This window comes from Diabrotica undecimpunctata, chromosome 8 (assembly GCF_040954645.1).
Source record: "Diabrotica undecimpunctata isolate CICGRU chromosome 8, icDiaUnde3, whole genome shotgun sequence".
Lineage (NCBI taxonomy): Eukaryota > Metazoa > Arthropoda > Insecta > Coleoptera > Chrysomelidae > Diabrotica > Diabrotica undecimpunctata.
In genome coordinates this window covers 42,858,654-42,876,130 of record NC_092810.1, presented here as the reverse complement: position 1 = coordinate 42,876,130, position 17,477 = coordinate 42,858,654, and the positions used below count along the sequence as shown (strand labels likewise).

The 17,477-nt window shown below is 36.6% G+C and overlaps 1 protein-coding gene across 1 annotated transcript; it reads left to right on the top strand.

Moving 5' to 3' along the window:
* Positions 1-1,741: 1,741 nt before the first annotated feature.
* Positions 1,742-14,818, top strand: LOC140448791 (gustatory and odorant receptor 22-like). The gene is made up of 7 exons (XM_072541907.1): positions 1,742-1,930; positions 1,987-2,143; positions 6,335-6,594; positions 6,630-6,779; positions 13,252-13,461; positions 14,586-14,675; positions 14,741-14,818. The coding sequence occupies exons 1-7, from the start codon at positions 1,742-1,744 to the stop codon at positions 14,816-14,818; spliced, it is 1,134 nt and encodes a 377-aa protein (XP_072398008.1).
* Positions 14,819-17,477: the final 2,659 nt, after the last annotated feature.

Genomic DNA, 17,477 nt, shown 5'->3' with positions numbered 1-17,477 from the left:
CATTTATCCCATAGGTACGAATCGCATAACAACTGAAGATTGAGGATTTTTCCACGAGGTTTACTTGTCCCAGAGGTACTTACACGCATGCATGCCGGTAAGACCGACACACATGTGTGCAACTAGATAACCGACACAGTCGCTTCTCCCATGATGGTATATGGCAGAGCAGCTGGAATCGGTTGCTCTCGCCTGGGGTAGATGACCGTAGGTGGGGATAGGGCGTATCAACTCCGGTCCCTAACCCCGCGCACCACCCTTGAACCCCACGCGATATCTTTAAAAATTTAGTACCCGCGACCGGACAAGAGAACGACCGCCTCTTCGTTTAGTCGGCTTTTACCACAAGCAGGAGGAACACGGTGGGGATATTCTACTTAAGAGGCCTGTACCCCACACGGGGAAGTGACCACGTGACCTTCTAATTGGTTATTTAGGTCAAGTAGTTGATAAAACTGGCAAACTAGAAAGATTTGCAAGGACTGCTTTGCGTAAGTTTTCCCTGTTGCACTGGGGGAATGGGCTGGTATTGCAACAATCAGTCTATCTTGTATTAAATGTCTATGATTATCTAATTTAACCTAACCCAATGGACGGATGCAGTCTAATAATTGTTAGGAACACAGGCTTCGTTAATGTAATATAAACCAAAATAGGAATAGATGGAGAAACATCATTTAAAGAGCAGTATGGTCCCCGAAGGAACCGTAATATTCATAAATCATTATTCATCTGTTAAAATTGGAAGTACAGATCGGAAGTAAGAAAGAAAACCAATTTTGTAGGTACTTATAACCAGTTCCTTTTACAGATCTTCTAATTCTTTGTTTATTTTTTTTCCAGCAAGGTATCTACGTCATGAATAGATCTTATGATTTCTTTTCTATCGGTTTTATGTGGAGTGTCTAGGGTTTTTGTTTTTCTCAATCAAAAATTGGACTTAATTAGTGTCGTTAAGTTTTAACTCTTAATTTCCCTTATCTACTGTAGCTTTTGTTACATCCCAATGAAGGTATAAAAATTGCCCACCTTCTAGCAACCGTAAGTTTCATATTTCTTATATGATCGTCCCTCAGTACCATACATTTTCCCAATCTAATACATGTAAAACTTTGGGTTATTCGTGTTGAAAATCCACAAAAGTGCAATGTTTAATATTATTTTTCAGAACAATAATAAATTGGCCAGTATAAAGTGGATTACTTTGTTTTGTATTTTCGTTATCTTAACGTCCTCTACGTTTACTCCTCCCATGTAACTTTGCTCGAAGTCTTGGTTAATGTCGTCTTGATTAATCTTAATCATTTTTCTGGTATAACTCTAAAAAGAAGCTCCATATTTTCTTTATAGCAACTATCTATAAATTTTTCAGAGCATAAATTTGAATTATATCTTCTAGAAACCAACCTTTTGGTTACCACATATTGCAAAAGAAGTGTGTCTTCGTTTCTGTATAATTCGGACCATCCATTCAAGAGGAGTTTCCAGACTTTTGGTTCACTCTATATATTTTTACATAGTGTAGGTAATGCATATTTTTTTACTATGTTTGTTGCATTAATATTAAAGTGCACACTCCGACCGAGTGCATGGTCAAGGTTATTTTCCAATTAAATATTTTAACGCTCCACAGCAAAAACTCATACATATTGATTACTTTTCGTGGAAAAACGCATATAAAAAGGAACAACTTCTTTCTATAAAGTGCATTTTCCTAAATGCAGCTTTAAGAAACTTAAACATGGAGGTATCAACATTTGAAGAACTATACGAAGATGAATTAAAGACTATCGGTTTCAAAAAGTTTATTCGAAGTGCTAGAGCTCAAGGTATAGCAAAGAGAGCTCACTTGGATTCTTCTGATGGGCAGGTGATCGATGATCATGATCAGTTTTACAGGGATCACAAGCTCTTGCTCGCGTTATTTCGCGTAAGTACTACAATTATATTACGAAAACTATTATTGTAAATTTTTTGTTCTTTTAGATCTTAGGTGTCATGCCAATTCAGAGAGGAAAGATCGGCAAAATAACCTTCGGCTGGTTAAGTGGACCGATGATCTACGCTTACGTTTTCTATGTAATAACCACGGTTATGGTCCTATTAGTCGGCTATGAGCGGGTCGACATTTTACTGAACAAGAGTAAAAAGTTCGACGAATACATCTACTCCATTATATTTATTATATTTTTGGTGCCGCACTTCTGGATTCCGTTTGTAGGTTGGGGAGTTGCTAAAGAAGTTTGTGATTACAAAAACGGATGGGGCTTTTATCAACTTCATTACTATAAGATTGTTGGTAAAGTATATCTATATATTTATAGTTTATAGTGTTCACAGTAGCAAAATGTTATTTGCAATCTTAAACTGAAGACAGATATGCTTTCTTGTTACTAAAAATTGTACAATTTTATAGACAAAGCTTACAAAAAGTCATAAAAATAACAATAATTTAAAATTTACTAAAATTACATAATTGGTCAATATCAAAAAATAATAAATATACTTTGGTTACTTGTACTAAACCTACTGTAATTTATTAGTTATTCGTTAAGAAACTTTTCCACTAAATAATACGGTCTTTCAGAGAGATCAGCTTGTGTCATTTTATGGAACTTAGGGAAAGAAGTTGCAGGTTTAAGTTGCCACGGGAGATGGTTGTATAATTTTTTGCCAAAAATAATATAGATTTCCTTACTAACTCAGTGGACGGGATCGGTAAATACACATCAAAGGTTGAATTTCTAGTGGAGTAGTCATGATTAGGTCTTGCTCGAAAAACATGTAGGTGTTTATGAATTAAGCAAACAGTTTCTAAAATATATAAAGAGGGAAGAGTAAAAATCTCGTGATTTTAGAAGTCGCTTCTGCAATTTGTTATCCTACTCAGACCAAAAAGATACCGTATTGCTCTTTTTTGTAATTTAAAAATAACATCAGATTGGGCAGCTGTACTAGATCCCTAAAAAGGAAGAACATATCAAAGATGAGACTCGAACAAAGAAAAATATATCATTTTGGAATATGCTAAATTGATTTCCTTCGAAACAGATCTTATTGAATAGCAGGCTGAGGCTAGTTTCTTACTTAACAAATCGATATGAAGGGACCATTTAAGGTTGCTGTCTATAAAAATAAAAACAAATTTTACAGAATCAACGATACTGATCTGGCTATTATTAAGAAGCAAGAGTTGAAGAGCTCCTTTGTAGGATAATGATATTGCCTTATTCACGTTACAAGAGAGTAAATTAGAGTCAGACTAGGTTTTTATTTTAAGTAGATCAGAAGTTAGAGTTGCATGAAGAGTTGTAATATTAGAGTTCCTCCAGGTGATACAGGTATCATCAGCAAAAAGGAAAATTGTTCCATCGATTGTTAAGTTAGTGATGTCATTTATAAATATAACGAAAGAAGAGGACCCAATACTGAACCTTGTGGTACTCCACATACAATGCTTTTGTGACTAGAGTCAGTATCATTTGCTCTAACTAGTTGTTTCCTATTCCTTAAGTGAGATTGGAACCAATTCAAAGAAATACCTCGAATTCCGGCAGTGTAAAGATTATTGTTTAGTGCTTGATAGACCTCATGTAGTACAGAACACATAGCATCACTGGTACATTTATTAGATAAAATGCTGAACTGACTTTGTGATAAAATGTTGTTTTCAACGAGAAAGGACATAAGTCTCTCAATAATTTTGGATAGGACCGGTAGTAAGGCAATAGGTCTATAGGTGCAGGCATTTGAATTTTCACCACCGTTATGACGAGGAATAATAATGGCTGCCTTAAGGAACTCTGGAAATATACATTTTTTAAAGGAATTAATAATGGGAGACCAGGACCAGGACTTTCAACACAGTTTTTGGGAGATTCAAGAACATTTTTATGGAAAGTCCATCAGTACTACAGGAAGATTTGCTTTTTTTACTGCTTAATGTTGGGATCAGTTCAGATTTATCAACTTGTCTTATAAAGAATGAATTCGAGACCTTCTTTGAATTGGAGAGATAGGAAATAGGATCTTGTTGTGGAAAAATAGTTGATGTTATATTTTTACTCACATTAACGAAATATTCATTTAGATTTTGAGGGTTTGGAAGAAAAAATGTTGGAGCAGTGTTAGTTTTATTTCCAAGATCATTTATTATGGACCAAGTTTCTTTTTTTAGAGCTTCTCAGACAATTTTGATAGTACATTTTTTAAGTTTTTTTGATAAGTTTTAGATAGGTTCCTCTCTACTTGGAGATATATTCAGTGACAAAGAACGTTGGTAGTAAATTTCTTGATGTACAGTAGTGAACGCATATTCTTGGCTGATATGCGGATACCTTTGGTAGTCCAGGATGTGTTCTGTTTTAACTTAATTGTAATTAAAGGAAATGCCTTATTAGCAATACAGAGAAGCCTATCTAAAAAATCACTTAAATTATAGTCCACGTCCACAGAGCGAAAGTGCCACCCAGAAGTCAAGCACAAATTTTGTAATTTACGAAAGTTCTGAGCGGAAAATATCCTACCTAAACATTAGGTTTTCAAGGATGGTTTGTTAAAAGTGTTAAACTTGGTATATAGTACTTCATGATCAGATAGTTCTGCATGAATAATTGTAGAGCGTATATGTGGGAACGTAAAATCCTTCGAATGATATATGGCCCTTGTAGAGACTGCGTGACAAACGAATGGAGGGGCAGATACAATAACGAGCTAGAGTCTCTATTCGGAAAAGAAAATCTAGTCAGATATATAAAGGCCAATAGACTCAGATGGGCAGGGCATGTGATACTCAGTAACGACAATTGCCTTATTAACAATGTGTTCTGGGAAAGGCTAGAGGGAAGAAGGTCTGTAGGGCGCCTAGAAAAAGGTGGAAAGATGCAGTCAAAGAAGATCTGGAGAAAATGGGAGTGCGACAATGGGAATTACTGGCACAGGACCGACAAACATGGAAGGCAATAGTAAACGCGGCAAATACTCACGAAGAGTTGTAGCGCCATTGATGATGATGATGTATATAAAGGGACGAGAAATCTGAGATAATATTATATGTTGTTTTAGTAATTCTTGTAGTAGAATTAACGTGCATTCTAAAATCATAGGATTCGAATATATTGACCAAGGATAATTAAGTAGCACAAGCAACAGCGTAATTAATATTCAAGTCACCGCATAAAATTTGGCATGTTCTGAAAAAATAATTCCGTGAAAGAATCAGGTGATCTATAAACGAAAAAAATGTTGATTAAAATTCTTGTTATAAGCCAATTAAAACTCAAAAAAGGCTTCATTTAACAGTAAGTCATATTTTGTTATAGGAGGGATGATATGATGACATTCCAGATGGATTAAGATTCTTTAAAGATCAGTCAGCGGTTTGGGTTTTTTACGAAGCTTTTTAGGAAGCATTTTCGAAAAGATAAAGTGGATTCTGTGCTTCGATTTATTACTATGAATGAGACTTGGGTCTATCACCATAATCATGGATCAAAACAACTAGAGGCTAAAGAGTGGTGTGAACATGGTTCTTCGGCTCTCAAACGAGTTCCTGTCCTGAAATGGGTCAGTAAGGGGTTTTTGTTTGTGGATTACTTGCAAACTGGTAAAACAATAACTTTAGACCAACTGAAGAAAAAAAATGTGAAAAACGACCTGGTTTACAGAATTAAAAATCCTTTTTCATATGAGCATTTTGACAATGGGTCAAATCCATGTATTAAAATTCAAATTGTTGGAACATCCACTAGATTCGCCAGATTTAGCCCCTTGTGACTTTTATCTGTTTTTGTAGGTAAAAAATATTGTGCGTGGAATGCGTTTTTTATTAAATGAAAGGTTATAACAGCTGTACAAGCTTATTTTGCAGTCGTTTTAAATTCTTATTTCAGGGATGGAATTTATAAATTGGAATCTCCTTGGAACCACTGTATTGATGCTCAGGGAGACTATATTGAATAATAAAATGTATTTCAAACCATAAAAAAGTATTTTTCTTATCGAACCGCATAACTTATTGAGCATCGGTACTTGTTTTTGGATGTTTGATTCACTAGTGACGGTGGTAGTAGTGGATGGTTTTATGTCCAATGGAGGATGGTGTAGATCTGAGAAGAAATGACTTCGAAAAAACAGTTCTTTGCAGTAGGTTTTTGATTATTTGTGGTTGACTGAATCTAATATTGCGTTTAAGGGTAGCTGTGCGTGTTTCCTCACTACGGACAGGTATAATTGTACAATTTGTTTGCAAAACTACAGGAAATCCATCCCTTCAATTTTCATCAATTTTATTGATTGATTTTAGTGTTTTATTAACCATTTTTGTATTTTCCAGGCAGGAATTTAAAATTTCCACATCTGAGCACGTTAATAGTAATAATAAGCTTGGGTTGTTTGATAGTAGCAGTGATGCTATTGCTGACTTTGAGTGCTCTACTTGACGGATTCACTTTGTACCACACCACAGCTTACTTTCACATCATTACGATGATCAACATGAACTGTGCTTTGTGGTACATCAATTGTCGGGCTATAGGAAACGCAAGTCATGCATTGGCGGATAGTTTTCAAGAGGTGAATACAAGAATGTATTCTGTGTGTATTGAGTGTTTATTGTGTTTGAATTTCAGGATATAGACCAACATTGTTCTGCATATATGATAGCCAATTATAGGATTCTGTGGCTAGAACTGAGTGAGTTGCTACAAGCTATTGGTAACGCATACGCAAGAACCTATGCGACATATTCTTTATTTATGATCACCAATATCACAGTTGCAGTAAGTTTTGTATTTGGTTATGGTCATTATGTTTACAAGATCAGAAGAATGTGGTCATTTATAGATAAAAGCAAGATACATATACTAGGTCTCCCTTTTCTCACCCTAGATTTACTTCCTCTTCTTTGCACGTTATTTTTTTAATCACAGTTATTTTACTTTTTAGTGGTCTGGACACGTATGACATTAGATTGCTTAAAAATCTTTACTACAATCAGACCGCTTGTGTTAAGGTGGACCAAGAGGTTTCAGCTAAAGTTTCTATTAAGCGTGGTGTCAGACAGGGATGTGTTATGTCACCGATGTTGTTTAATGTCTACACTGAACCAGTTTTTGAAATAGCGTTAAATAATCGCCGCGAAGGTGTTAAGATCGGTGGTGAAATTATTAAAAACATCAGATACGCCGATGACACCGCAATAATGGCAGAGAGTCTAGAAGATCTTCTTACCCTGTTGAATGCTGTAAACAACGAATGCACTGAAAAGGGCTTAACAATCAACGCAAAAAAAAACAAAATGGATGGTGGTCGGAAAAATTAATATCGAAGACTCAGTACTAAGATTAGATAACAAAATCCTGGAAAGAGTGGAACACTTTAGATATCTGGGTAGCTGGATTGACTGCACAGTTGAAAGTGACGAGGAGATTTCGACCAGAATAGAACTCACACGGGAAAACTTTATTAACTGGCGTTCTGTATTATGCAATAGAAGTCTGTCGTTGACCACACGTCTAAGAGTATTGTGCTATAAGTGCTACGTCTGGTCCACTTTGTTGTATGGATGTGAAACCTGGACAACAAAAATAAAAAATCTTAACAAATTAGAAGCGTTTGAGTTATGGTGTTGCCGTCTCATGCTCAGAATCCCGTGGACAGCACACATATCTAACGAACGCGTGGTAGAGACCGTGCACAAAGAGCGAGCATTGATCAACATCATCAAAATGAGAAAGGTCCAATACTTTGGTCATTTAATGAGAGGACATAAATATCGCGTACTCCGATTAATCATTCAGGGCAAAATCGAAGGAAAACGTTGGGTCGGAAGAAAACAACTGTCCTGGCTGCGTAACATTAGACAATGGACAGGTCGAACGGTCGAGGAACTGTTTCATCTAGCTGCCGACCGAGAATCATTTCATTAGCTTGTCAAGATTTTACTTTTTGATTTGTGATAAAAATTTTTGTTTAGAAAACTAACGCCTTCACTATTCGTCTAAACTCCTTTTCTTTATTTAGGTGAGGCAATGAAACAATAAACCTACCAATTTTTTGCAATTAGACAAATCTAAATAAAAGTTATTACACTCTAATTTATAAGAGCTTACGAAATTTTGTAAACTAAAATGACGATGCCGAAATAAAAATTCTATTATTAAACAAGGAAAATGCATTTCAAAGTGATGAAACATAATAAATTTGTAATTCCGAAATCATTGACGAAAATAAGTTTAATATACCTACTCGGGGGTTTTTGGAGTCGCTGAATACAAATATCCTAATAAACCTGGTGCTCAGGAAAGGCCACTTTCATGGAAATTCGATACAAAATCAGTGAAAAGTGGTGACTCACGTTTTTTGAGGTCACTCGGGTTTTTTGAGGTCAAAGACGGGATTCGTTTCCTAGAGTTTTCTGAAAATTCAGTGCAAACTCGTTACTTGGAACTTTTTGGGATCGCTGAATACGAATATCATGTCAGGGATAGTTTCCGAGGCATATGGTGCCCAGTAGGGGACTCTTCTCCTTTAAAATTTGAAAATTAGATACAAAATCAGTTCGTTCTGGGTACCATGTGCCTCAGAGGCAATCGCCGTCATAATATTCATGTTTAACGACCCCAGAAACGCTAAGTAACGACTTTTCACTGATTTTGTATCTAGTAGTTTATACTGATTTTCCACAAAACCCAGAAGATGATGCTCGCCCTGGGCACCAGGTGCCTCGGAAACTATTGCCGTCATGATATTTATAGTCAAAGACCCCAAAAACTTTCCAGTAGTAAATTTAAACCCATTTGAACGCTCTTACGAATCGAATTCTTCTTCTTCTCGTAGCACTACAACCCGGGGTGGGTTTTGGCTGACTACACAACTTGCTTCCATCGTGAACGGTCGTCCATAATGGTTGAGTCAGTGGGCAGCCCCATTGTTCTTATATCTGACCATATATTGTCTCTCCATCGCATTCGTGGACGTCCTATGGTCTTCTTCCTGTGGGGGCTTGCTCCCATACAAATTTGGCAAGGCAGTTATTAGGGAGTTTATGGCCATGGCCAGCCCATCTAAGACGTTGGGATTTAATCTCTTGGACTATATCGCTCGCTCTATACATCTGCTTGACCTCAGCATTTGTTCTCATTCGGTATTGGTTGCTATTGATGTCTTGATAAGGCCCAAAGATTCTTCTGAGGATTTTCCTCTTAAAACATCTAAGTTTTCTTTCAGTTTCTTTGGTCAGGGTCCACGTCTCACACCCATACATGAGCACCGGTCTAATCACCGTTTTATATATTCTAATCTTTGATGTTCGTGTTAGACTTTTAGATTTAATAGTATTGTGGAGGCTGTACATACATCTCTTCGCTGCCTAAATTCTTCCTTTAATCTCCTCCGCGATATCGTTATCTGCAGTGATTGTTGCTTCGAGATATTTACAATTCTCTCCTCTTTCAAAGTTATATGGGTCTATTGTCACATTTTGCCCTATCCTATCTCATCCCTTTTATCTATTGATGCACATGTATTTGGTTTTCTCTTTGTTTACCCTTAAACCAGTTTTCTTTGCCTCGACCTCCAATTTATTAAAACTCTCCTTCACATTGGTGACAGTGTTTCCCACAATGTCAATGTCATCTGCGTATGCTAGTAGTAATTTTGGTCCATTTACTGTCAGTAATTCTCTTTTAAGCTGTGCTGCTCTTACTACTTTCTCCAGGATGATATTAAAGAGGAGAGGTGACAGCGCATCTCCTTGTTTCAGGCCATTGCTTATTTCGAAAGATTCTGAGAGTTTGTTACCTATCCGTACTCTGGATCTACAGCTATTCACACATAACTTAACAAGCTGGATAAGTTTTTTTGGAACTGAAAGTTCTGCCATTGCATTCCACATCTGATCCCTTTTAATGTTATCGTATGCTTGCCGGAAATCTATGAAGAGATTATGGATAGTTCTATTGAATTCCCATCCTTTTCAAGCAGCTGTCTTAGAGTAAAGATCTGATATATGGTCGATCTATGTTTTCTGAAACCGGCTTGGTATTCCCCCATGAAATTTTCTACAAACGGTGTCAGCCTACTTAATAGGATGTTTGATAAAATTTTATACGCCGTATTAAGTAGGGGGATGCCTCTATAATTAGAGCACTTGGTTTTGTCTCCCTTTTTATGGATGGGGATTATTACACTTTCTTGCCATTTTGTTGGTATTTTCTCTTCGTTCCATATAAGTGTTATTAGTTTGTGTCTTGGTCTACGTAGAGTTTCTCATCCGTACTTAAGGAATTTAGCAAGTATATTGTCAGAGCCTGGAGCTTTTCCGTTCTTCAATTTGTTAATTGCTTGCAATGTTTCATCTATTTTGGGGTCCTCTACCGGTAGGTGTACCCCAAAATATATATTTTCTCCATGTTTTTCCTCTTGATGTATGTTTAGTAAAGTCTTGAAATATTCTTGCCATGTTTGGAGCCGTTCTTTTTCATTTATTATTAATTCATCATTTTTTCTGAGTACAGACACGCATCTAGGTCTGAAGCCTTTCTTTTCGTTTGACACTGATTTGTAAAATGCTCGACTATTTGACTGTTGCCTATTCCTTTCCATTTCTTCATATTTCGGTTGTTCGTACTTTCTTTTTTTCTCTCTAATTAATTTTCTTGCTTCTCGGCGTGAGGTTGCATAGTTTTCTTTACTTTCTGCTGTTCCTTGTTGAAGCATAATATTCCGCTTTATCTGTCTGTCGTGTCGTTTTTCTTGACATTTTCTATCAAACCATTTTCTTGTTCTCTTCCTGCTTTTTCCTATTATTAGTTCTGCTGACTCCGTAATTGATCTTTCCATTTGTTGCCACAGCCTTTCGACATCATTGCTCTGATCCACTGTCGAATCGAATTCAACATATATAATTTATATTTTTCTGTGCTAAACTTTGTTTGATGTTAAGAGAGAGTTATTATAACTTCAGTAACTGTCAATTAGGCATTTTATAATTCCTCGTTACAATATAACTATTGTTAAAACCTAATAAAATATTTTATTCACATATTATAATGAGTGTTTTGTATACATATTTGACGATTATGCCATGTTTAAATTTAAATATGGTTTTGTGAATCAATCGATACATTTCTTCTTCTTGTTTACGCTAGATTCCTATAGCATCGGTCAGATAATGGATACAAATTTGCTCGTTGTTCGTTTTGCAAAAGAGTGTAAAAACACCATTACATTTACCGAGAAGTCCAACTGTATCTAGTTTATCTTAAACCTATACAATGTTTTGATTGTTTATCGCAATCATTTATAATTTGATTATTTTTTTTGCACTTATGAATTAAAATTCATTTCTCTAATTAGGTCTATCGAAGGAGATATAGTAGATATTAATTTAATTATTATTAATGATCGCATAAACGTCGCATTAATCGCCGAGACAGAAGACGAGCTTCAAAGATTAACACACATCTTCAATACAACAGCCAAGAAATACAATATAATAATATCAACAAAAAAAACCAAATGTATGACAACATCTAAATACCCACTACGATGTAAAATAGAAATTGATGGGAAAATTATAAAGCAGGAAGCAAGGTTTAGAAATCTGGGAATAGATATAACTAGTTACGGATATGTTGAAGAAGTACGACAACTGTCGTATGGCCGTAGCGTCCTCCTGGTTTTCAGGGGTTTCTGGACGATCTACGACCGCCGCTCTTGAAGAGGATCTCAGGTTTCGAGAGTCCATTTTCGTTATAAGGAGTTAAATTGAGATACCGACCTTTACGGACAAGAAGTTCCGCCGTGCCTTTGTGGTAGGTGAGGGGCCACCGGCAATCAGAATTCTCTAACAGTTCGAGCTTTCTTACAGACAATATTTCTTACAATGACTTAATTTGTGTTAGAATTCTGATGCGTAGTGTATACCTCAAATTTCACACAGATGTCGGCCTTCTCACTTCATGTAGCCGCGTTCCCTCTCCTCGAGAGAGGTACAAGAATGCCGGCAATGTCGACTCTTCCTGTTGCCAGTCGCTTCGTATTGCTACCTTTTGGTAACAATACTTCTTATAGTTACTATTTGCATAAGGTTCCTGGAGACGAAGTGTTATTGCAACTCAACCTGAACGGAAAAGCAATTACAAGTCCCCGTCGGGGCTTTCATTCGCTCTTTACCGTGACAGGCTCAAATAACGCTGTGGTCAGTTCGACACAATTTGAAATAGTTCTAAGACCAATGTCTTTTCTATCTCAGAAAGTCGTGTTCTGCTGCCAGGAAGCGTTTTGTAGTCGACACGCCGGGTTTTGCACACTTGATGATTTAACTTCTAAATTGGATAACTATTCTTGGATAATTATTCTTGAATTTCGACGTCTTCGATGATAGCAGGATATTGGTTAAATAATAAAACAAAGGTAGCGTAGTAGCACACCGAACCAACAAGGTCTAACGGGGCTAGTAGTGTAAGACGACTGGATCCCGATCGGAAAATGTGCTGCTCTCCTATACACATCGTGTTTGAGCATTTGCAGCTCAGCAAAAGCAAGTAAAGCGGCGGGATTTCTTAATGACACAATATGGAAGAACAATTAGACCTATATTAACATACACGGCGAAGTCAAGACCTGATACATCTAAAACGAGACGACTACTAGAAACATGAAAGAAAACAGAGATGAAAATACTCCGACGAATATCAGGGAAAAGTCTGTTGTATAGGGGAGAAGTGAAAACATAATAAGAGCATGCAATATAGAAGATATAAATGGATGGGTGACAAAACGGAAACAGGAGTGGAACGAACACATTAGTAGAATGGCAGAGGATAGGATAGTACGAATAGCACGAGATAATTCACCAAATGGACGAAGACGTATTGGCAGACCAAGAAAAAGATGGTGCGATAATTTAAACAATTTAGGAGGCTAATATTGAAGAAGAAACAGGCTGTAAAGCCTACATACAAGAAGGAAGAAGAAGATTATTTATTATCTTGTAAATTCCTTACCCTTGCTTAATTCCTTACACTTTTCCTCTCTCTCTCTCTCTCTCTCTCTCTCTCTCTCAATACTAAATAAAGTTTAGTACATTTTTATTTTCTGTCATGTTGCACCCTTTAACCCTTATATTTTTATCGTTATTAGCTTAATGGACCTAAGTAATATTTATATTTTTCTAGTATTTTTTTACTTTTTTCCAAAAATGTATTAGAGCTTTTTATATAATTTTGTATATGTATATTTTCCAAGATCTATGGCTTCACATCTGAGGTAGTGGATCATGGAATAACATTTTCTTTCAAAGAAATGGGCCTGCTTGTAGCTGGTCTCTATTGCCTCACTCTATTGATGATATTTTGTAACTGCTCCCATCAAGCCTCAGAAAATATAGCAGGGCGGATCCAGACATCTTTATTTAACATCAGGATATTTAACGTTGAACAAGATACAACGAACGAAGTAAGTTGAAATGTTGAAATTGTTCGATTTGCCCTGAAATAATGTCCAATTTTGAATGTTGTTGTTGTTTATAAGTAGTATATTACACTATTAAGACGAAAATATATTTAATTGGGAAATTACAGATTCCCAAATGTTCTTTACCAAAATTGAAACTCAATCGAACTAATTTTTTTCAAATTCGGAAATAATTCGGAAAAACACATCAAAAGAGGTCAAAAAATGCTTTTAACGCATTGGAAATTGAAAAAAGTATTAAAGAGATGTGTATTCACCATTTTGCCTGAACACTTGTGAGTGCTCACACCAGTGCTCACACTCGAACAAAAACAACAACGCGCCAACTGTTCTAACGCTCAATGTAGTGTTTTTGCACCTACAATTAACAGGTAAAATAAGAATAAGTACAGTATTTTACTCCAACTCGGCAGGTAGATGATTGAAAAGTACCAGAAGATAGCAGTGCAAAGCGACCAAGGACGCAAAGCTCTTATAAATTAAATATTTAACTTTAACGTACAATCGTACATAGGTACATAACAGACAAGACGGTTTAAGCAACTCCACACTCACTGACCAACGACTTCAGAAGGAAAAGTCGGTAAGTTCAAGGTCACTTGCTTTATCCCTGAAATGAGAAATAATTTCTAAAGGTTTAAAACTATTTTCTTAAATGTATAAAAGCCAAAAATCATTCCTATTATAGTTAATCATCATGACTAACGAAAATTTGAAAAAACACTTTACTGACCATAAAACTTGAAAAACAAGTTCCGCACTGATGAAGATTTCCCAAACTAAAAATTTAAATTAAACTCTTTATCCCACTGAGACATTACTGTTTTTAATGAATCAACTACCCCATGAAGCTACTGGTTCTGCCTGAAAAATGGCGGAAGCTGTCTGCGCGAATCAAATGCGTATACTGATAGATTCTTTAATCTTATGAGTGACCGTTATTTAATGCTAAAAAAGTGTCATTTTTGTCGATATTATCAGATGAAGGAATATTCCTGACTACGAATAAATTCAGTTAGTCACATGATAAAATTTGAATATAATTAACATCATTTAAGGATATTAAAAAGATGTTTTGAAAAATTTCTAATATCAATTTTTTGTAGATTGAACTCTTTTTGACAGCTATACGCCTAAATCCACCAACAGTATCCCTTAAAGGATTTTCGGATGTGAATAGAAGATTGGTCACATCTGTAAGTTACGTCAATATACATAATGGAAAATTTACAGTGTATACAAGTTATTATTTTTGTTTTAGAGTATTGCTACTATAGCTATATATCTGGTAATTTTACTTCAGTTCAAGATAAGTTTAGTGAACCTTCACAATCCGTAGAGTGCAGTTATAAAATTTATGAAAGTTTTAAAAAAACGACTCTTGCTACTGTCCAATAGCTGTAAAACTAAATAAAATATTTTTTCTGAGCTCTCAATTTTCTTGTCAGTAATTCCATAAACTCCTTTCTAAATTTTGCAAATACAAATTATCGGCGTAATACAATACAAAAATCTTCATCTATTCGTAAAGTAATTCCGTAACGATATTTTTTGGGGAAATTATTGTAGCGAGATTAAATAAAACGAGCGGTTCGAATTTATATAAATATATTTATTTATAAGTTTACAGTTCGGTAATACCTTATCAACTAAACTCTACTCCTAACATCGTTACATATATATACCAAAAGTATTATGTTCGAGAATATTCTGGAGTAGTCCCACCTCTAATTCGTCTCATCGAAAGCGCATCGAAGACGGGCGGTATTGAAATGCCAATTCTTGAGTTCTCTAGATCTTTCCTTCTAAGAATTATGACGTATCAGAGATGGGCTATTTCGTTACACTGCTCCCCTCTTAGATCTGAGCGTCCCGATCAGCAACTCCAGATGTAGGCCCAGGATTACGGAATCTACAGAGCTCTCTAGCTCTGTATGAACCCCTCAAGGAGAAATAACAGTCTACAGACTTTGAAGGACACGATCTCTTCGGGTTAATACAACACACAGTAATTCGTACGCCGGTTTCTCGGAAGATCACTTCAAGCATGCATCTTGGGTAAGGCCAAATTCTTGTTGTCATAATTGCACACGATTTTCTTCAAATTAGTTAGAGCACGCCATATATCCTCGTAGCTTGCCCTGTCTGTATACCACATCCTAGTCACCATATACAGCAAAGATCGAGGACCATCTTCTAATCTCAGTACTCGTCCAACTTTAGGCTGCTGGTTTTTTAACTCATCCAAACGACCGAACTTCCTATAGAATACAGATGAGATTCCTTTAGTCATCTCAAGATCTTGGGCAACACAGTGGGCTAGAGAGACGTTATGCGGAACACTAAAAAGATCCTGCTGTACTTCTGTCGTCACGCCGAATCTAGCACTCTTTCTGTCTGCGTAATTTGACATAAACTCATTAAAGCTTGGTCGCCGGTCATCTTTGATCTCATGTTGAAGGGTTCGTGCTTCTTCTGTTTCATTTGAGCCAGTATATGGTGCAAGACGATTTATGTGAACTACTTTTGGTTTACCTTTCGGCAACTTCTTAATTCGGTATATTACGTCATTTATTCCCTTTTTAATTTCATACGGACAGTTTGGGAGAAAAGCCTCGACGACGTTGTAGATTATAAAGCCAAACAAGATCACCTACTTCATAGCTTTCATTCTTGCATCGAGAATCGTACTGATCTTTCATTCTGTCACTGGCTAACTGGATGTGTTGTCGGTCAAGTTCATGAATGTTGTTCATTCTTAACTTCAGGCGGTCGACATAATCTTCGCTTGCAACATGTTCTTCGGAAGGTCTGCAGCCAAACTCTAGGTCGCAGGGCAAACGAACTTCATGACCTAATATCAGGCAGGTTGGAGTCTGGCCTGTAGTTTAATTCACGGCCAAGCGGTAGGCCATTAGGAATAAATGAATGTGCTGGTCCCAATCTCTTTGATGTTCTGATACAACTTTGGACAGGTGTTTACCCATTGTTCGGTTCATTCTCTCGACCATTCCATCTGATTGAGGATGCAGGGGTGTCGTTCTGGTCTTATTGACACCAGTCAATTTACAAACGTTTTGGAAAAGGGTTGACTCGAAGTTTCGCCCTTGGTCGGAGTGGATCTCCAAAGGAACACCAAATCGGCTGAAGAATTCTTTAACAAGTACCTCTGCAATGGTAGCAGCTTCTTGATTTGGTATCGCGTAGGCCTCAGTCAATTTCGTAAAATAATCCATAGCTATAAATATATTTATTTCCATCATTCGTCTCTGGAAGTGGGCCTGTAATGTCGATTGCTACTCTTTCCATATGACTACCAACATTGTACTGTTTCATGGGTGCCCTCTTTTTACCAACTGGACCATTATAGGTTGCACACAGTTCACATTTCCGGCACCATCTTCTTACATCATCTTTACAGTTCACCCAATAGAACCGTTTTCGAACCTTTTGCAAAGTCTTCGTAATACCAAAGTGTCCACCTGATGCACCGTCATACAACTGACGCAATACTTCTGACACTTTACTTTTAGGTACAATCAACTGAAGCTTAGATTCTGTACCATAATCGTTCTCAAAGGTTCTATAAAGAAGATCATCTTTTAGCACTAGACAATTCCATTGGCTCCAGTAACACTTGACGTCAGGACTACATGCACTAATGTCTTGCCAAGAAGGCCTTTCACTTCGACGCATCCAATACTCTTTTTATACATGGATCATCTGCTTGAGCGTCTTGTAGCTGTTGTGGCTGCCATTGATCATTAATGACGGTGGTTCGTCTCACGGGGCAAAGTCTTTCTTCTAATTTTAGACAGTGATTACAATTTTCACTGCACGGCCGTCTCGAAAGCGCATCAGCATTTAAATGAACTCTTCCAGCCCTGTGTTCGATCTCGTAATCATATTGTTGTAATCGTTCTAACCATCTTGACATCTGGCCCTCTGGATTACGAAATTGTATGAGCAATTTTAGAGCAGCGTGATCCGTGCGAAGA

Bases quoted from the DNA above. Each gene is read 5' to 3' on its own strand.
- LOC140448791 (XM_072541907.1), top strand. From the start codon at position 1,742: ATGGAGGTATCAACATTTGAAGAACTATACGAAGATGAATTAAAGACT. The intron at 2,144-6,334 runs GTAAAAAGTTCG...TGTATTTTCCAG, and splicing joins CGACATTTTACTGAACAAGA to GCAGGAATTTAAAATTTCCA. The intron at 14,676-14,740 runs GTAAGTTACGTC...TTTTTGTTTTAG, and splicing joins ATAGAAGATTGGTCACATCT to AGTATTGCTACTATAGCTAT.